We start from the raw sequence: 21825 nt of genomic DNA, 5'->3' as shown, positions 1-21825 counted from the left end.
CTTCGGCTGGACTTTGCCAATTAGCAAGTGGTAATGATTACTTGAAGGATGAGGCCCTTAAATAGTATCACATACTGTAGAGGTAGCATTTTATGAGACGCCAAATAATCACTGAGACACAGTTGCTTTTCTGTTCTGCATTTTGTTGCTGTTTGGTTTCATCCACTCTCACTTTATCAGTCCAAAACAGGAGCTCACAAGTAAGAGTCTCCAGCACAGTTCACGTGCAATTTTCAGAAATGACGTGAAGAAACATTTCTTGGAACATCTAATCCTACATCACACATTTTTACTGGTAGTTGTTCCTAATGGCTCTGAATACTTTTTTGTACCCTTTCCCCCAAGAGATCTTGGAGTCATTGTGGATAGTTCTCTGAAAATATCCACTCAATGTGCAGCGGCAGTCAAAAAAGAGAACAGAATGTTGGGAATAATTAAGAAAGGGATAGATAATAGGACAAAAAATATCATGTTGCCTCTATATAAATCCATGGTATGCCCACATCTTGATTGCTATGTGCAGATGTGGTCGCCCCATCTCAAAAAAGATATATTGGAATTGGAAAAGGTTCAGAAAATGGCAACAAAAATTATTAGAGGTATAGAACGGCTTCTGTATGAGGAGAGATTAATAAGTCTGGGACTTTTCAGCTTAGAAAAAAGACAGCTAAGGGGAGATATGATTGAGGTCTATAAAATTATGACTTGTGTAGCGAAAGTAGATAAGGAAGTGTTTACTACTTCTCATATCACAAGAACTAAGGGTCACCAAATGAAATTAATAGGCAGCAGGTTTAAAACAAATAAAAGGAAGTATTTCTTCACAAAATGCAACCTGTGGAACTCCTTGCCAGAGGACGTTGTGAAGACCAAGATCATAACAGAGTTAAAAAAAGAACCTATTAATTATTTTCATGAAATGCAGAATATTTTGGAAGGGACTGTGGTCCAGTGACTAGCACAAGGGACTGCAATTGTCTTGTTGTATGATCTTCAGAACATTTTACCTCCTTGGGCCCCAGTTTTCCCATCCTCAAAATGAGGCTAATGAGACATATCCATAATTATAAAGTGCTTTGAGATCTATAGATGAACATCACTCGGTAAGTGTTAAATATCATTATATGGTCCTTATAATTTAAGCATTACTAAATGACTACACGGCTCAGAACCTGTTTTTACATGTGATTTTGCCATTCAGTTGGTAGTTTTATAACTCTCATACGCTCTGCACAGTTCACTTTGAAATTCAGTGTATGAAATTGACTTCTGAAAGTTTCATATCCTGCATGATGTGTTAGCCATTTTCAGCAGATAATTTATTACTTGGGCTGCTTCTTATTGGCTGATTAGAACCTCAGGAAGCCACAGGGGCAGAGAGATAGCGAGTTTAGTCTGTTGCCTGTGGGTATAGAATCACACATAGCTTGCTGGTTGGAGGGAACAACGCGAGGAGTTTTGGTTTGTTTTCTGGGTGTTTTTCTCTGTGGTTAGAAATGAAGATGTGCAAAACTATACTTCCTTGTATTCTATTATTGTCAGGTGAGTGAACATTTTTGTTCTTTTTACTTCTTTTCTTGTCAGTTACAAATCGCTTTTGCTTCAACTTGTCTCCTGATTTTATGTAGACATACCTAGATCCCTATTACATATGAGTTAAATATCAATAACATACTGATGCTTAACTGCTATGTATTAATATATTGTATTACTAGAACTATTGCTGCATATATAAGTAAGTGCACGTCATTTAGATATGAAGCACTTGTCTTCATGTTCCAAGAGCTTTGTCCCCCCCACTAAATTGTAAATCCCAAAGTGCTGTTGATCACAGTAATGGGAGTTGTAGTCTCTTGCAGTGAAAAACCATGGTCTCTCCCTTTGTGAGCTTTCATGAGTTTTCCAACATCCTTACTACTGGTGTTATTAGGACTTGCTATTTTGGGAGTTTGCAAGGAGTATTTGGTGTGGGGAGCAGGGAGGCAGTGGCCCTGCCCTAAGCCATGTCTAATGAAAGATTTTTAAATGCAATGCTCGAAACGTGATTGTATTTGGTGCAACTGAACATTAAGTAGCCTTTATCCCCTGAATTTTAATCAAGTTTTTGCCTCCTTATTTGATAGGGCAAGATCCTTCCATCTGCTGTGTCGGTGCATATGAGGTGGAAAGGGAGCTTACTTTCCACCTCGTCCCTCACCTCAAATGCAGTAGTATTGCAGGAACTCTACTTAGCCCTCTGAAAGGTGCTAGGAGGGGAGGGTGTCCGTCTGATGCACCAGACTAGCACATGGGAATATGATCTTCTTTTTAGTGCACATACTGCACTCAAGCACGTGCTAGCTGAGAGTTCATGCTGTTCCTTTTCAAAGGAGTAGGCAGGTGCACCCAATTACACCTCCTTCAGGACTACCTCATGGAATTGTGTTCTGGCTAGCAGGATACTTGTGAAACAAGATGTGTGTGCCAGCACTCTTACCCTCCTTTGCAGCAGTGACAGGACAATATTTTGCTCTAACTACTGAACAACATAAACAGACTGCAAATGGGTGTAGCATATTCTGAATCTGGAGATCCACAACTGTTATCTGGTATCTCAACTAGGGAGGTAGAGTCCTTGCCTTCCCTTATTGCAATCTCATAGACACACCACTGTGGTCACCTTTTGATTAACTCTGTGAGTTATAAGTGTGATATCTGAGGATCCTGAAATAGCTCAGGAAGAACTTTCTAAATGGGAAGACATCTCAGGCAAGGCAATAGGAGTTGATTAGCATGTACACTAGAGGATGCTATTTTTTTTACTTAATTGTCTATCCAAGAAACTTTGCTGCAACAACCTAGCCCCATAAGCCATTTCAGAATGTATAATTCATGTGTGGGACTTCACTCACTGCCATAAAGCATGGTTTGTTTTGTTTTTAATATCACGACTTAAATATTTTTAAGATGCATCCACATAATGTTGCAGCAATTTACAAAGTTCCTTCCCTTCCATCACACTGGTATCCATTAAAAAGTCATATTAACGGATTTGAGGCTTTTTGTTTGTCATGAAAAAAGTTATACAGTACTTATTGACAAAGGAGAACAGTTCTGAATGTACTCATATGTTTGAAAGTGTAGAAAGATTTGGGGAAAGGGGTATTGTACATTAACCAATGTTTCCTAATTATATTGTACATATACTAAAATAATTTTTCTCTATTCCAACAAATGGGTGAGAAATAAACTAAGCTGTCTTCTGTGGCACATGCATATTTCATCAGTCACTTTATCTCAGAAGTTGAGTGCATTAGTTGGAATCACTGCCGTCAGTCAGATTCCCATGTTGGAGTCAATGCTTCTGGTTTGGGAGGGTGACACTAAAATGGAGAAATTAACAAGATTCATGAAAAAAAACCAGCACCACAAAAAGACTCTAATGTATTGTCCAATGGGAATTTTTCCTTCTAGAAATCACTTTCATGTTGTTTTCTTGCACATTTTCCCCAGTAGAGGTGAAAAGTATGTTACCTAGCCTTATTAATGGAAATAGCACCTTGGCTACACTCTAGTAGTAATTTTGATGTCAGAATATTGAGAAGTAAACCTAAATGTACCTAAGATTTTATTTAAAAATGTATATTTGTTATTTCATTCTGTAACTGACTGGCAGAGTTCTGTTCTGAACTTCTGTCACTGAATGACTTTGTTGCCCTGGACAAGTCATTTAAACTTTCTGTCTGGGCCTGATTATCAACTTCCTTATACCAGTTTATCTCCACTGACTCCAATGGAGATTTAAACTTGTGTAAATAAGAGAAAAATCAATCCCTCAACTACTACAATGATAAGCACATAGACCTTCTCCATTAATTACACCATCATAAAATGAAGTAATGATATTTGCCCAACTTTTTTAAAGTCTTTGAGTTCTAGCTAATCTACTGTACCTGTCTCAGAGGTTTCTATAGCACCTATGACTACAGTATTTAAGAAACTCACCACATGAAAAGTACTAGATGAATGTAAACTATTATTAATTTGTGAGAAATATTTTGAGTACTTACTTAGCTTTAGAAGTGACATGCACCAAAACAGGAATCTGATTGTGGTCCTGGAATTTCCCCAAACATGGCAATACTTGTCAATAGCTCCAATGTTTGCAATGTTTACAATAAAAGTGGAAAAAGATGTAATTTATTCTGTACAAAAAGTGGAAGTGAACTAAGATAACTTGCAGTATCAAGTTGTGATATCATCACAATGATGGCTAGATACCAGACACTGTTTTGTCTTATTGCTTAATTTTCCATTAGTTTGTAATAATGCACTGCACATATAATTCAGAGATATTGCCATGACTGAAGCATGCTAAAATGTAACAAAGCTCTCCCCAATATTTAAACTCAATGCTATGCCAATATGTGATATACATCAATATATTTTAAATTACATCCAAAAAACTATATTAAAGGAGCATTAAAATTATAATGTCAAGCACTCAAAAATTAGGAAATACCAGAGTTCAGGTTACCTGCGCAACCTTAATTTAATTTAATTACATGATAACATACCCTTTTCCCCCTACCTCATTCAGTGAATGAGAAGTTACTCAATATTTCTTTTCATCGTCTTCATTGAATGTGTGGCCATTATTTAAATGCACTCCATTCAGAGCCTGCACTGAGCACAAAATGAATTTCCATAGGGACTTTTCTGTGGTACTCATCATTATAGTATCAGTGTGAATTTATTTTCACAACACCCCTGTGAGATTAATACCCCTGTTTTACACATGGGGAACTGAGTGATTAAGGCCAAAATTGTCAAGTACCCACTAATTTTGGGTCCCCAGCTTGAGATACCTAGGCCTTGATTTTTCAAAGTACTTAGCATTATATAGCACTTTATACGTTCTAAGCACAGCTCCCATTGACTTCAGCTGTAGTCATAAGTGCTCAGCACTTCTGCAAATCAGACCCCCTGAATCACATTGGGCACCCAGAAAATGAGGAACACACTATTAGTGACCACCTGTGAAAAAATTAGTTTAAATGACTTCTCCAGCATCACATAGGAAGACGGGGATAGAATCCAATTCTCTAGGGTGGTATTTAGCTTCTTTGGCTATGAGACCATCTTTTCTCTTCTGGTAATCTCCTGCTTCATTCGCCTTCCCAATTCTGCAACAAGAGGCCAGGGTCTTACAGACAACAGCTTCATTCACTATACAGCTCTGATTCATCATCTGCTCCCCTCCCAACTCCTTCTCCCTTCTCCTCTCTGCTCCTATCTGACCCTCCCTGGTCCTGACCCACTACCTCTCGGTGCATATATGCCATTCCAGATCCCTTCCCTCTGCTCCTGTCTACCCTCATCAGCTCCTGACCACCTGCCCCTCTGCTTCTTCCCACCTCTGGCCCCTGCAACCTGCTTTTCAGCCCCCACAGCATTCCTCACCCTTCTTCACTATTCCCATCAGGCTCATCTCCTTCTCTTCCACTCTGCTTGCTTACTATCAGGGGAAGCATTAAGGCTGTGCTTTCATTAGGAAAAAAGATGTGTTCTTAACTTGAGCTAACTAACTTGAGAGATAAAATTCTAGGGAAGACACAAGTTTTCACTGTTTTTACACGTTAACAGGTCGAGTTAAAGACTAGAACCTCACCTAGTAATCATAACTTCTCTTGGATATATAGCATAACTTTTAGAAAGGGATCTAGTCTTCATTTAAAGGAAAGGGATAGAAAATAAGACAGAAAATATAACACCGCTATATAAATCCATTGTGCATCCACACCTTGAATACTGTGTGCAGTTCTAGGCACCCCATCTCAAAAAGGACATAGAAGAACTGGGAAAGGTTCAGAAAAGGGCAACAAAGATGATTGAGAGTATGCAATGGCTTCCATTTGAGGCAAAACTAAAAAAATTAGGGCCATTCAGCTTAGAAAAGAGACGACTAAGGCGGGATATGGCAGAGGTCTATAAAATCATTAATGGTGTGGAAAAAATGAAGAGAGAAGTGTCATTTACCCTTTCCCACAATACAAAAGCCAGGGGTCACCTGATGAAATTCATAAGAAGCAGGTTTAATACAAACAAGAGGAAGTACTTTTTCACATAACACACAGTTAACCGAGGAACCCATTACCATATGTTGTTGAGATGGCTAAAAGTATAACTAGCTTCAAAAAAGAACTAGATAAGTTCATGGAAATAGATCCATCAATGGCTATAGGTCAAGATGGTCAAGGATGCAACCCCAAGCTTGGGAAGAACTTAAATCTCTGACTGCCAGAAGACGGGAGGAGACGGGGGTTATCATTCAACTGCCCTGTTCTGTATACTCTCCCTGCAGCTCTGGTACTGGCCACTGTCATAGGCAGGATACGGGGCTAGATGGACCATTGGTCTGACTCAGTATGGCAATTCTTACGAGAATCTACCATTTCTAGACATTTGGTTTTAAGGTAAAGTTTCCAGAGTAAACAAAGCACTGTTCTCTTGTTGAATTTGCACCAAGAGGGCCCGAAGGTTAGCACACTGCCTATGCACCACTTTGATCTTCTAAATATGCTTTAGGTGGCACTTAAGTGGGGTGTTGGCCTTTTGCTGGCCCTCTGCACTGGGGTGAAATTCACTCTGAAAGAGTAGCCCAGACTTAGAGAACATCCACTATTTATCTGAAGAGTGCTGTAACTTTAATTATTAAATGCAGACACCAATAACTTAACACCTTTACAGCTAACTGATGTACCAGTCTGTTGTCTGAATGTTCTTCTTATTTAATATTTATATTATACTAGCTCACAGAGATGCCTATCAGGCTTGGTCTTTGCTATGATAGATTCTGTACATATACAGACATAGATCATCAAATTTTTGGAGTGGGGATAGTGTCTAAGAATGGCATATTTTTAGTAAGGGGAATGCTCATTGCTTTCTGTTCTCTCCTCATACAGAATGAGCACCACCTTGTGCAAAGGGCCAGCATGAGACCTATGCGCTATTGAAGTCCTACATATGCCCTAATTTGAGGCCTTGTGTTGCTGGCTCTTTGCCCAGAGAGGAATTTCACCCACATCCTATATTAAACTAATTAATTTGTTTTAACAAGGGCACTATATTCTCTCTCCCTTCCACTCTTTCTGGTTCCCTCAGACGTGTGACTGTCTGTAAATAAATCTGTGCAGTGCTTCTGCAAGTTTCTTGAGCATTTGGTTGTTCAATTCATTGGAATGGATTTCCACAGGAAACATGCTTCTTCCAAAAGCTGCAAAGGCAATTAAATTGCAGATGGGGAGACCTGGGTTCAGTCTGGGTTTTGTTTCAGAAAATACATGTTAAAACAAAACAGCACAACAAAAACTAAATGACAACTGAAGCCAGTGGAACAGTTTGATATCCTCCGGGGGAAGAATCCTACCAAAAACTAGCACTGTAACATCAAAGTCTAGAAAGGAGGATTTTAAAAAAACAGTGGGGAAACTAATTAAAAAAACTCTAAAGTCTAAAACTAAACTAAAATCCGTAGACTCAGGATGGATGCCACTAAACATACTATAACAGAGTCACAGAGGACATGCCCACTCCTAAACAACAACAAAAGTAGGAGGAAGGCAAGGAAAAAGCCCACTATGTTTAAGCTATCGATCTATGGTGTTTGTATGACACTTATTACCATAGTATCTGAGCACCTTAGAATCTTCTATGTGTTTTTTCTCACAATATTCCTGTGAGGTAGGGAAGTGCCATTACCCAGGGAGATCAGGTAACTCCAGTGTCTGTCTTTAGGAAATACAGCAAATGCTCGCTCTTTGAAAAAGTCTTTCCACCAAGAAAGTGCTTGATCACAGTCTATAAGAACATATGTAGGGAACAAATATTTGATAATGGGATCTCCAATCTAGCAGACAAAGGTATAATAAGATCTAATGATCGGAAGCTGAAGTTAGAAAAATTCAGACTGGAATAAGGTGTACATTTTTAGCAGTGGGGGTAATTAACCATTGGAACAATTTTGCAAAGGCTGTGGAGGATTCTCCATCACTGGCAATTTTTAAAATTAAGACTGGATGTTTTTAAAAAGTTATGTTTTAGTTCAAAAGGATTTTTTGGGGGGAAGGGGGAAATTCTAAGGCCTGTGTTACACAGGAGATCAGACTGGATCAGTGATTCTCAAACTATTGTACTGGTGACCCCTTTCACATAGCAAGCCTCTGAGTGCAACCCCCCCTTATAAATTAAAAACACTTGTTTATATATTTAACACCTTTATAAAAGCGGGGTTTGCGGTGGAGGCTGACAGCTATGACCCCCCCCCATGTAATAACCTCACAACCCCCTGAGGGGTCCCGACTCTCGGTTTGAGAACCCCTGGACTAGATGATCACAATTGTCCCTTCTGGCCTTAGAATCTATGAATAAGAATGCTCACAACACCAATCCCCTTATGTACTCTTAATCCCTACCAATCAAAATAAAAAATTCCATCCCAAGCAGTTTTGACCCCCAAAAGGGAGAAGTGTCAATGACTCCATGAAATCTATCGGGGCTTTGTTATGGATATTGATTTTACGTGGTAGGAACTTAGTTTTTATACTGCTGCCTATTACCATGGTATCTAAGATAAAAAGTTCCCCAGTTTAGAGATGGGGATCTGAGGCCCAGAGGTCCAGATCAAAGGTATTTAGGCACTGATCTGCCGCTTTAGGTGCCTAAGTCATGCTGGCACCATAGCATATAGCTGGGTCTAGCGGTGCTGGGGCACAATGCTTCTTGGAGACAGTAAGGCAGATGGGCTCCAGCTCTAGCCTTCAAAAGGGGCCAGCCTGTGCTTCTGCCTATATCAATGCAGATCTGCTGGTTGTGGCAGAAGGTGGATGAAGACATTACATAAGAACATAAGAATGGCCATACTGGGTCAGACCAAAGGTCCATTTAGCCCAGTATCCTGTCTGCCGACAGTGGCCAATGCCAGGTGCCCCAGAGGGCATGAACCTAACAGGTAATGATCAAGTGATCTCTCTCCTGCCATCCATCTCCACCCTCTGACAAACAGAGGCTAGGGACACCATTCCTTACCCATCATGGCTAATAGTCATTAATGGACTTAACCTCCATGAATTTATCCAGTTCTCTTTTAAATAAGAGAGTTTAACCAAATAAGTTTTTTTCGTGTTTATAAGTAAAATACATGGCGACAGTTGAAGATCATCAATGACAAAACTCCTGTTGACTTTACTAGGGGCAGGATTTCACCCCAGGTAGACATTTAACTATTTCAAACATAGATTGATTTAATTTTTCATGCAGTGATGCAAGGTGAATCTTTCTCATCACATTACTCACTATAGGTAACATTGTATTTGATGTACATTATATATGCATTGTTTTACTTGTCTTCCTATACAATATCTTTTATATTTGACTGCCATTTCAATAACAAAATATGATAACTTACCACGACATTCTTTTTCTACTTCTTTTCCCTCATTATGTTTTTTGTTCTCTCTCTGACTCTCTATTTCAATGTAGTCCAATGTTTGTTTTCCCTCTGGTTAACTTTTCCTTCCTTCTACTTACGTAAATTTCTCTCTTCTTTCATCCCTTTTCTGTTCTTCATAAAGAGGAATCCCCTTGTGCATACACTGAATGAGGCAAGGGGTCTTGTGGAAATAGTAATGTGTGATTACAGTGTGTATCATGCTGCTTACACGCAAGGAAGATGAATTCAAGTTAGACAGGCAACCTGACTTCTGGTATTTCCTAACTTTTACAAGCTTGACTTTGCACCTTTAACATTCTTTTAACATAGATTTTTGTATGTAGTTTCCTATACTCTTAAAAGCCCAAACAAACAAACAACAATAACAAAACTATCATGTGGAACAATACTGACTCTCCTATTTGTCATTAGCAGGGTTGTAACCTTTAGGGCCACAGCATAGAACTCTAACATATGAACTAATGGAATAACTGGTAGCAGTAATAGGTTGTTATCTTCTGTGTGAACCAGCCACTAGATGGGATCAGACACGCACTTTGCCAGTCGTTTTTACAGCTATTTGTTAGACAGCAATGGAATGATGACGTAAGGAAATCCTGGGTTCTAGTCAGAGGTTTAATAATAACTCAGCCAGATTTAGGCAGATTTTCATAGGAAGGGCAAAAGGCACAACCCCAAAACCAGTGTGAATCTATTCCAAATATCAAGTCCTTGCACCAAAGCATGGAGGTGCTAGCCCATCTAGGAGAAAAGGATGTAAGAATATTTTTCACAGCGGTAAATTGTTGTTTAAATGGGTAAACCAATTTAGCTGAAACTTTCCAAAAAACTCAGCCTGAATCATTAAAGTTTGGCAAAGTTATAAGCAGCTGAAACCAGAGTCTTATAAGGAAAGTGTCAGATAAAGTTAATAAAAGGCAGTGCTACCAGCCCCACCAGTGATAAATAATTTTTTTCTTTTAATATTATGTATCCACAAGTTTTAGTAGTCATGATGGCACCGGAGGAGATGACTGTCCCAGACGTGACGGTGAAGATGGTGGCGCTCGTCATGGTGGTGACCATCCCAAACACGATGGGGGAGACGGTGGCGCCCGTCACGGTGGGGGAGACGGTGGCACCCGTCATAAAGGTGACCGTCCCAGATACACCAGGGAAGACAGTGGCGCCCGTCACGGAGGCTACCATCACGGAGGCGACCCTCACAGACACACCGGGGAAGACGGTGGCGCCTGTCACAGAGACGACCGTTCCAGACAAGATGGGGGAGACGGTGGCGCCTGTCACAGTGGTGACCCTCCCAAACACGATGGGGGAGACAGTGGCGCCCGTCACAGTGGTGACTATCCCAAACACGATAGGGGAGACGGTGGCGCCCGTCACAGTGGTGACCGTCCCAAACACGATGGGGGAGACGGTGGCGCCTGTCATAAAGGTGACCATCCCAGACACGCCGGGGAAGACGGTGGCGCCCGTCACGGATGCTACCATCATGGAGGCGACCCTCACAGACACACCGGGGAAGACGGTGGCGCCTGTCACAGAGGCGACCGTTCCAGACAAGATGAGGGAGACGGTGGCGCCCACCACGGAGGCGACAGTCCCAGACACGCTGAGGAATATATTGGTGCTGCCCATCATGGACGCAACCGTCACGCAGGCAGCGGAAGAGACGGTGGCGCCCGTCACGGAGGCAACCGTCCTAGGCATGACGATGACCATAGTGCTTGGACATAAAAAAATCTCAACTTCAGGGCTGCCATCAGTAAAAAGCTTCTCAAGTTCTACAATGAAAATAAGTAGAGAATCAACATTCTTTTTCAAGTCTACTGCTAAAGAACTAACTTTGGAGGACAAGAAGTTAGTCAGATCAACCTCTACCAACCTGACTTTTGGGCCAGGTCTGTTTTTTTAATTCATTATTTCCTTACAATGTTGAATCCGTTCTCCCCTCACTGTGCATATACTAGTCCTGTTACGGCACTATTTTCTGCTCTCCTTGCCACTCCTCCAGTGATGGACTCTTGCAGATTTCCCCCTCAAAGCAGATTTCTCCCTCAAAGTCACATTGCTTAGACAGAATTTTCTTTGCCCATTCATCCTTGCTAGTGCAATGGAGATGGTACAAGGCTCCTTTTCTTAACTGCTGTTAAGACCTGCTGCTTAAATCACCATCCAAGAAGGTGCCATGGAGTTAAAATGCCTGCACTTCAGTCTTAGAGATTCAGCAAAGATCTTGCTATCCCCAGTTTCAGAAAATGCAGGGCTCAGTCCAGGTTTAAGCTAAGCAGTCCTTTGCGGCCTGCTGTTATATCAAGGTAATTTTGGCCAGAGTGTACTTGCTGGCCAAAGAGCTAATAATGCCTCAGTGATTTGATTTAAGGAAGTAACTGCAGTATTATAAACCTCATTGAGACTGAATTAACATTACTGGTTAAATTATTTTAACATTGTTGGACTAAATTTTTCAAATATTAATATTTTGATTACAACCCCCTGAAAATTTCAGACAAATTTTTATTGACTCTTTTGGAGGGAGTTGGGGGGGTTGATCAGCCATAGACTAGTATGACATTTTTCTATTTCTAAAAAAAACCACCAAAAAAACAAAATTTAAACATTAAAGAAGTAGAATTTTTAATTGCTCATTTTCAGTGGCTTTTCAATCAGTCCTATTTTTAAAATTGTTTTAATTCTCTAATTTTAGAATAGTTAGGGAAAAATACCCCCATCCTGCCAGCATGCAGGAGGAAAAAGCCAGGTACATGGATGGGCGGGGTAGGGGGAGGTATGCGAGAGAGAGGGAGAACTATAAATGGTATTCCCATTCCATGTGTATGTTCAAGAGTTCAAAACTTTTTGCCATTTTGAATCAGGATGAAAAGTTGAAATCTTAAAAATGTTATGAACCAAAAATTTGATTTTTTTTTTCAGTTAAAGTCAAAATGTTACATTTTGGTCATTTTTTTACCTCTTTAAAACTCTAATTAGCTTACATTTCAAAATGAACATTTTGAAGCTGTAAGACAAGAAATTTTCATTTCATGAAACATTTTGACAATTTTGATTTTTTTTTTCCTGTCTCCATTTTTTGGAGTAGGGAAATTTGTTGAAACAGACCCTGTTTTGCAAACAGTTTCTGTTCCAGCATTTCAGGAATTCTTCAACAACAAAAAATTGTCTAAAAATTCCCAACCAGCTCTAGTGTGTGTGCATTCTCTCTTTCTCCCTTATCACAACCCAAGGAAGCAAATATGACGGAAATATGAACAAGTATAACCTAGGCACAGACATCTACCTTAGTGTACAGATAGCCTAAAGCAATATTTCTGAGCGTTGTGAACTGACTCTTTCATCTCTTCGGTGGGTTAGCTCAGATGCTCAATATTGATAATTTAAATACTAAGCTTTTAACTTGTTTCGTCACCAAACAAAGAGAGGGACAAGACTGCTCAGCCTAATGTGAGGGACATGTCTGTTTGGTGCATTGAATGGGTGTCACTGGAGGTATTACCAGCATTTGTCTCCAAATTTATCCATGGAGCCAAAAGGCCAAAAGTGGAGTGGATTTCAAACAGAATCTCACACCTCACTGAAGGGAGCCAATCCTGCAGAGCTAGCAGAATATTCACACCTCACCAAGGAGAAGCCAGTTCTACAGGTCTAGCGGGGCATCCAAGCCTGTCCCTAATCAGACTGACTCCCAAAGCATACTTGGTCTGCTTTCATGATGGATGTGAGGCCAGGCAGCTTCCTGGCAGTTTCTCCTCCCTCTATGCAGATTCAGTCAGACATCACTGTGTTGATTATATTCTGGTCACATGTTCAAGCTTCTCTGTGCAACCATCAATTTTAAAAATGAAAATGTAGAATCTAAGCCAACACAGGAATTTAGTAATGAGCCCTCATCCTGTGCCTCTTGTGTCTAGCCCTTCATCTGGCTCACAGAAGGCAGGAGATAGCAGCAGAAGCAGCAGTGTCCAACTGTCAGGGTAGGTGAGGGGCTAATGGAGGAGGCACAGGAGCTATGGAAAGCAGCTGGATCTATTTGTGAGGAATAGATGGGTTACTGAGGGGAACTAAGGAGAGGAAGCAGGAGCTGTGGAGAGGGAGCAGGAATGATGGGGAGCAGAAACCATTGGGGACAGGAGATAGGAAGTTAGCTAAGAGGGGACATGAGCTAAGGGAGGAGTAGGAGTTTCTGTGTGGGAAATGATCTAGTGGGAGAACAGAATAGGGGGGAATGGGGCTAATGTCATTGTGCAGTTACTCTGCCAGGTTCACTCCAATAACCCACAGACTCCATCCTGCCCATGAACTGTGATCACTTGGTTATCCTTGGTTCTCCACAAAGCTGCTTCTGAGGTCCCCCCCATCTTCTGAGTGATGTAAGAAATAAAGTCCTGCCTCCCCAAACCTGTTCCTGCTGCTTTAGCAGGGCCGGCTCCAAGTTTTTTGCCGCCCCAAACAAAAAAAATTTCACACACCCTCCGGCCCCGCCCCAACTCTGCCCCTTCCCTGCCCCATTCCAACCCCTTCCCCAAATCCCCGGCCCCGCCTCCTCCCCCTGGCGTGCCGCATTTCTCCTCCTACCCCTCCCTCCCAGGCTTGCCTGGGAGGGAGGGGGGAGAAGCAGAGCAGTGATGCGCTCAGGGAGGAGGTGGAGGTGGAGCAGAGGTGAGCTGGGGCGGGAAGTGGTTACTGCCTCCCCCCCCGGGTTACTTCCTGCGGCCCTCCCCACACCCCCCACCGCTGCAGCTCACCTCCACGCCGCCTGCTCCCCTGAGCACGCTGCTGCCGCTCCACTTCTCCCCCTCCCTCCCAGGCTTGCCGCAAAACAGCTGATTTGTGCAGCAAGCCTGGGAGGGAGGGGGGAGAAGCGGTGCAGCGGCGCGCTCGGGGGAGGAGGCGGAGGTGGAGCAGAGGTGAGCTGGGGAGGGAGGCGGTTCTTCTGCCCCCCCTGGGTTACTTCCTGCGGCCCTCTCCGCGCTTCCCACCGCCACAGCTCACCTCCACTCAGGGCCGGCTCCCAACTTTTTGCGCCCCAAGCAAAAAAACAAACAAAAAAAAAGGGAGCCGGAGTGCCGCCCCTTGGAAAGTGCCACCCCAAGCACATGCTTGGAGCGCTGATGCCTAGAGCCGGCCCTGTGCTTTAGGGGGAACCTTGTAAGGGGAATCTGGTGTCAAACCAATGCCTTTCACAAGCACTAATGCCACCATTTTTATTGAAGTTTTACATAAAACAATTTACATAAAATCACAGAGCTTCACAACACTTGAGAGCTATGCTCTTGTCATGGCATGGCCACAAGGCCAGAGTTTGATGGTTTTTTGTGGTGTATTATTCTCCTCCAACAGCTGTTAGAGCTATTCTGCTTGCCCTGCAGATGGCTGCTGGATTTCCTTCCCCTATGCCAGTTGTCTGCTCTATGCTTCTCACTGCAACACACACCTGAGCCAGAGAGTGGAGTAACCAGAAGAAAGTCAGGAAGGAGAAGTGACATCAGGCCGCACCCTCGTGGTCCTCTCCAACTCAACCCACGCTGTCAGGATCCACCTTACCTCATTAGTAACAGATTATTATTAATAGTTATTTGTATTACAGTGGAGCTTAAGGCTACTGTCAGGATTGGGGCCTCATTGCACTAAGTGCTGTATGAACATGTAAGAAGAAACAGTCCCTGCCCCAAAGAGCTTACGGTCTAGACAAAAGAGAGATGTAGGGAGGGGGAAATGGGATGCAGCATACAAGCAAAATGGTCAGAGTGAATATAAGCATGCAGTAATTAATAGCTGGAAGGAAAATTACTAACTGTGACAGATAAGAAGTTGCATATTATTATTTGTTTCTGGTAGTGCCCACATCATGCTAGATGCTGTATGAGCGCAAAAGAAGGCTAGGCCCCTGCCTCCAAAAAGCCTATTTCCCCCTCCAAATTAAATTTGTTGTTTTGTTTTGTTTTTTTCCATAGAGAAAGAACAGCAAACATCTGAACTAGGTATGTCAACAACTTTAATATGTATATTTCCACTTTCCAATAGGCCACCCCTTTCTTTCTCATTGCTGGGTTTATTTTACCATTGCTAGTTTTGAAGACCAGACATTATATTGCATGCCCACAATGGCCTGAAAAGAACTGCATCTATAAAGGAAATTTTAAAGGACTTTTTATTTAAGCGCAAACCTTAATATTATTGTTGTATATTCATCTGACTAATAATAATGCATTGTGCTATATTAGTAGTTAGTATCCACTGAAGTACTATTGATTTATTTTTATTTTAATAATAACTTCAATATCTTTCAGAGTGGAAATAAATTTGTTAGTCTCTAAGGTGCCACAATGACTCCTCATTGTTTTTTCAATATCTTTTTTTCTCACTAAGTACCTTAATTCCAATGATAATGTTACTCCTTGTAAACCAAGACTGGGGTTAAGAATGGGAGAGTGTGGTGAGTGGCTAGGAGAGACAAAACAAAGGAAAACTTTACAATTACTTTACAAACGTACTTTTTGGTTTTGTGGCTAGCAATAGTTATTAGTGTGTTTTCCCCCCGCTATATGATGTTTTTTTCATTTAACTCCTTAAAGAGAACTTTTTGCTGAGGTTTTACAGTACTCAGATGCCTTAAGCAAAGGTTCTTGAGTTTTTTTCATAGTGTGGACTACCTTTTAACAAAGGAATTGTTTCATGGAACCTCTCCCCTCCACAATTACATAACATCTCTGTGGCTACTACAGCAGTTGCTTATACAGAAATAAACAAGGGTTTTACATATTGTAGTTGTCTTATCAGGCTGAAGTGAGGAAGAGGAGCCAACAATATGTGACTAGCCAGCTCCCTGTGGTCCAACAGTTGGGAATCTCTGCCTTGTATTGTAAACCTTCTGTAAATGGTTACATTCAGGAATTTATTGATTTGGCTAGACTTCTTGTTGAAAAGACAAACACTCAGTCAAAATTATACCATTTCATCACATGACCTGAATTTTTGGCTTTTAAAGACACATCTATTGTGATGGATTTTGGGGGGGTCAGATCCCATGAGGTGGTACTAAGCACCCTCAACTCCCAGCACTTCACAAGAGGGATAAATACCAGGGAGGGAGTGGAGTTATTTAAGTTAAGGGCCAATGTTGACACAAAAATAAATGGATATAAACTGGCCATCAGCAAATTTAGGTTTGATATTAGATGAAGGTTTCTAACTATCAGAGGAGTGAAGTTCTGGAATAGCCTTCCAAGGGGAGCACTGGGGGCAAAAAACCTAACTGGCTTCAAGACTGAGTTTGATAAGTTTGTAGAGGGATCCAGTGATAAGACTGCCTACACTGGCATGTAGCCTATCTGTGACTGCTAGCAGCAAATATCCCCAACGCCTGATGATGAGCCACTTCATTGGGAGGGCTCTGAGTTACCTCAGAGCATGCTTTCCTAGGTGTCTGGCCGCTGGGTCTTGCCAAAATGCTCAGGGTCCAACTGACCAGCATATCTGGGGGCCGGAAGAAATTTTCCCTTAGGTCAGATTGGCAGAAATCCTGTTTTGTTTTAGCAAAAACAACGAGGAGCCCTTGTGGCACCTTATAGACTAACAAATTTATTTGGGCATAAGCTTTCGTGGGCTAGAACCCACTTCATCAGATGCATGGAGTGGAAAATACAGTAGCAGGTATAAATACTGAAAAAGCCTATTCTTATTTGACTAACAGCCCAAGAAGTTCAGATAATCATAGTATTAACACCTGAATACAGGCTGCTTATCTGAACCAAATCCAAAGGTAAAATTTTCAAGCTTCCCCTATCACTGTGATACCTTACTGCTCAAGGAATTAATCATAGACTCACAGACTTTAAGGCCAGAAGGGACCATTATGATCATCTAGTCTGACACACTGCACATTGCAGGCCACAGAACCTCACCCACCCACTCCTGTAATAAACCCCTAACCTCTGACTGAGTTATTGAAGTCCTCAAATCATGATTTAAAGACTTAAAGTTACAGAGACTCCATCATTTACACTAGTTTAAATCTGCAAGTGGTCCATGCCCATGCTGCAGAAGATGGCAAAAAACAACAAAACCCAAGTTTTTGAATCAAATCATTTGTATTCCAAACATTTTCCAAGGCAGGTCAAAAAGTTTGGAGCTCTGTGAGTGTCTTCATATAAAACATAGACCTATTGTTTGGGAAAATGTTTCTAAACTTAGTGCTGTCCTTCATGAAGTTCAACAGACACTTAGAGGAGATTAGGGGTTAGTTGTCCTAAGCTGATTTGCTACTTTCTGTGCTCATCAAGATTTTTTTTTTAATTTTGCACTTTCATTTTTGAAGATTGAGATTTCACTGTATTATATAAGTGTTCTCTCTTGTGTCATTATATCCTGCCAAAGGATGTATTTGTTTGTTCCCTTTCTTGATGATTCACAGTAACTGATGCTATGTGTTTGCTTATTCAGAGATAGGACTCAGCATTTTCTTTGGGATACTCCTTATTATTGTCATCATTGTTTGTTGCTGTAGGTGGAAAAAGTCAAGAGTAAGTGTAAACTTTTTTATATTTATTATTCTTATGGTTTTGTTATATTATTCTTATTTTTTAATTTCTTCAGTGATCTCTCAGATTTGCAGTGATCGTTTAATGGGGTTTCACCCACTGCTTGATCTCCCTGTGAGAGTCTGCCAGTGGATGACATCCTTAATCCTTTTAGGATATACATATTTTCCTGATACCTTGATTATACTCCAGTCCTGGCCAATGCCAGCCTCTTCTGGAGTAATGCTGGTCCCCAGTTTGCAATGCTATCCCTTTCTGAGATACTTTTCTGTCACCAGGGGGTTCTGCACCAGCAAAGGACAGTCCATCTGAAAATGTCACTGACCCTAAGTGAACATAGCCTATCCAGTTTCGATTGTGCTCTATAATTGACTGAGGACTATAGGCAAGACGCATGGAAAGTTAATAATATGTTGGCACATTAATATTTCAAGCCATTTATCTGTAACCTTAATATTAAAAAATAAATTAATGCTTACTGAAATGTTAAAGCGTGAACAATTTTAACATGCAATGATATGACTGAAACTGATCAGTATGAGGAAAATAGATTGCAGAGATTAAAAATAAGACCAACAGATCTTTTATTATTATTTATTATAATAATATTTCCATTTGGTTTCTACAGCTTGAATGTGTACAGCAGTGATGTTAACATATTTCTATTTTCTGTATAGAAAAGCTCATTTGACTTGAACTCAATAGAAGCAACTATTCCCTTAAATACCATTGAAACAAAAGAACCAAGCTCAGGTAGAGTATCCTTGGTTTTGTTCTGTTCTTTTAAATGGCCACTAAAATGGAGGGTTTAGGAGAGTACTCTTTATGATTGGGCATATACAATCTACTTGCGGCTTTACTCTCACTCTGTGAACCTACATACTAGAGCTGTGTGCTTCACAGGAATCCATGCCAACATTTTCTTCACTTTCAACCAATATAGTTTCACACTCCAAAAGTATCATTTTGAAAAAAAACCCTCAATCTCCAAACAAGACTCAATCAAAGCCATTTGCTACAGCGTTAGAACCATGCAATACCATGACCTGTGGGACTCAGCTTCACTTCTGAACCCTGGTTTATGGTCCTTATTTTTTATTTGACTATATTATACACTACAGTGGGGTGTGTTAACCATTTTATTCTTAATTCATGTGAATTTTTACTGTTTCCTGTTTTTCTTTGTATCATTTTCAGATGGGGAGAAGAAATGAAAGCACTCTCACTTAATAGCCATTCAAGAAGATCTCACAAAAAGAACTAATATGGCTGAATCACCAGAGAAATTAAAATGGATTGAAATTCAAAGAGATCCACTGGCACTCTCAATAGTGTAAACTTCTTTTTAAATGGCACATTTTGGAGTGTTCCTGAATCTAGTCATAGTAATAAGCAGATATTCATTGGTGCTGGCTGCTACAAATCTTTATTCATTGCCTGTTACTTTTTGGTTGTGGAAAAAAGCTCGCCTTACTTTAATATAGTTATCTATGGGCCACATTCCACCATTTAGGCACAAATCTGCATCAGCATATGAGGAACTGGGGGAGGCATAATCCCTCTCCCAGCTCTCCAGCATTCAGAAGAAACATGCCATGGCCCTTCCTCTTCCTGCCCCAGCCTGCTTCCTTTAGAGGATTTGTGGCCTTTAGGGTGCACAGCAGGAAGGAGTCACGGAGGCGGGCAGTCTTTGTGCTTCCCTGAGTATAGGGACTGGGGTCTTTCTGGGCCCTTATGTGGAGCTCCTAAGAAGTGAGGGGAAAACTATTTATGCCTCCTGCTCCCACCAATTCATCCGTCCAAAAGCCTGTGAAAATCTAGCCCTTAATTATTTGTACATAGCTTGTTTTATAATAAATGACCTAAGTAAAAGTGAGTCTCAGCACAGTGTATTTCTATTAAATGCAAAAATGTTACTGATGCACTGTTAAGATTGAAATGTTATGCTCACTAAAATCAGAAAATGTAGAGTTAAGGGACCAGAGCCTCAGCTGGTGCAAACTGACAGCTTCCTTGGCTTCATTGGAGCCATATTGATTGACACCAACTGAAGATCTGGTCCCAGGTTTCCAGAGACACTTTTGCACAGTAGGGTTTTTTATCATCTAATCATAACACGTATATATGCAATAACACAAAATGTTGTATTTGTTCATAGAGTGTTATAAAAGAATGTGTAGTTTTAACATGGAAGCCTACAATCCTGTATACCACGTTTACAGTTTTACAAACACAATGTAAGAACACAATGCAGCTTATTTCCTTGGTATGAAGTTATTTGCTAAATAGTGTTATTTCAGTCAGGGTTGTATGATCCTAGACAGAATAACACTTTTCAAATATATGGGCCTGTCTGCTTCTCCTCTCACACCTGTATAAATCAAGAATTTCTCCACCGGAGCTAATGAAGATTCATGTGTGCAAAAACTAGTATAAATGCATAATCAGGCCCCTAAATGTGCAAGCTTTAAATTGTAAACTCTTTAGAGTAGAATTGTGGTTTTCTTTTATCTCATTCAGCCCGTGTGCTTAAAAATAGCAATAATCAATAAAAAGGTGACAGTTAAGGTTGGGAATCTTGCATTTCCTGAATTTCATAGTACAATCTAAGGGCCTTGTTCCACTACCCTACTCTGAGTGGGTAGCACTTATTTACTTACTGATGTCAATGGAACGACTCATGTGAGTAAGTACTATGCAATGTGAGTGCAGAATCCAGCACTTAGTAGTCGCATACTTTAGTCTCAGTATACTATGTAAAGTTGGCATATTAATAAAGTGGCAAGGTGAGGCAGCATGACCCAATGGGTATGGTACTAACCCAGCATTTGGGAGAGCTGGATTCAATTCCCTGTTCTACTACAGACTTCCTGGGTGGCCTATAGTCAAGCTAATTAGCCTCTCTAGGCCTCAGTTCCCCATATATAAAACAGGAATAATAGCAATTCCTTATCTCACAAGGATGTTGTGAGGATAAATACATTAAAGATTGAGGTGCTCATGTAACAGGTGCTTTTGCAAGTACCGTACCCAGAAAATCTAATAATAGGTTTTGGCGTGTTTCCAAATCTGCTCAGGCATGATATCTTCCTTCTTAATAATAATATGGACTTGAGTTATATCAGCCTTCAACCAGTAATCGACATTCTATGAGGATGCAAAATCTAAAGCATCAGGGGAAGAGAAGATGAAACCTAATTCAGCACCATTGAGGGCAAAGGGAATTTTACTATTGACTTCAGTGGATCAGGAGAAGACTGATAACACAGACGGGTAATTGAAAATGTAGGCCACTTTTTTTCCTATGTGCTTAACGAATGGGAACTAAAATCTTCCTTTTGTGTAAACATGATCTGAGTTAAGGATGAGCTCATTACAAGAATTCTGTTTCACGCCAGTCTTACTAAGAATTGCAATTATAATTATATTTTCATTTCCACAAAAAGAATAATAAACTCCGAATTTTGGAAGAGCAATCTATCATTTTGTTTTGCTTGATATAGACATAGTCTGCAGATTTCAGGGTATTTTGTTAAAGAAATGTCATAGTTAATTTGGATTAATTGACAGTTAAGCATATGCTTAAGTGCTTTACTAGATTTTATTGCCCTGTATGGTCCTATAGAGCTGGTGGAACGTTGCAGAAGCAGCTCACAGAATATTCCAATTCAAGGCAATGGGATTACTCTATATAAATTAAGCATATGCATCAGTGAACATGGATTTAGTGGTGTACTGTGCTTTGGCTGCACTGTCAAAAAAGTACAATGCACT

At 40.7% G+C, this 21825-nt stretch overlaps 1 protein-coding gene across 4 annotated transcripts; it reads left to right on the top strand.

Moving 5' to 3' along the window:
• Positions 1-816: 816 nt before the first annotated feature.
• LOC117878079 (mucin-17-like) lies at positions 817-21527 on the top strand. 4 transcript variants are annotated; one of them, XM_034772017.1, is made up of 7 exons: positions 1362-1542; positions 10474-11039; positions 11187-11394; positions 15466-15492; positions 17954-18033; positions 18729-18804; positions 19249-21527. In XM_034772017.1, exons 1-7 carry the CDS (start codon positions 1497-1499, stop codon positions 19263-19265), a joined length of 1020 nt encoding a protein of 339 aa, XP_034627908.1. In that variant the 5' UTR covers positions 1362-1496; the 3' UTR covers positions 19266-21527. The 4 variants fall into 4 exon arrangements, with proteins under 4 accessions (XP_034627906.1, XP_034627908.1, XP_034627905.1 ...); XM_034772015.1 differs by lacking the exon at positions 1362-1542 and adding an exon at positions 817-1103 and having other exon boundaries at positions 10474-11394; XM_034772014.1 differs by having other exon boundaries at positions 10474-11394.
• Positions 21528-21825: the final 298 nt, after the last annotated feature.

Source organism: Trachemys scripta, chromosome 5 (genome assembly GCF_013100865.1).
Source record: "Trachemys scripta elegans isolate TJP31775 chromosome 5, CAS_Tse_1.0, whole genome shotgun sequence".
Lineage (NCBI taxonomy): Eukaryota > Metazoa > Chordata > Testudines > Emydidae > Trachemys > Trachemys scripta.
The sequence above is the reverse complement of the archived record's forward strand: the minus strand, read 5'-3'. Positions and strand labels throughout refer to the sequence as shown.

Excerpts from the sequence above, each read along its gene's own strand:
- LOC117878079 (XM_034772014.1), top strand. The coding sequence starts at position 1,497 with ATGAAGATGTGCAAAACTATACTTCCTTGTATTCTATTATTGTCAG. Across the intron at positions 11,395-15,465 it reads CAACCTGACTTTTGGGCCAG|AGAAAGAACAGCAAACATCT; the intron begins GTCTGTTTTTTT and ends TTTTTTCCATAG. Across the intron at positions 18,034-18,728 it reads GTAGGTGGAAAAAGTCAAGA|AAAAGCTCATTTGACTTGAA; the intron begins GTAAGTGTAAAC and ends TTTTCTGTATAG.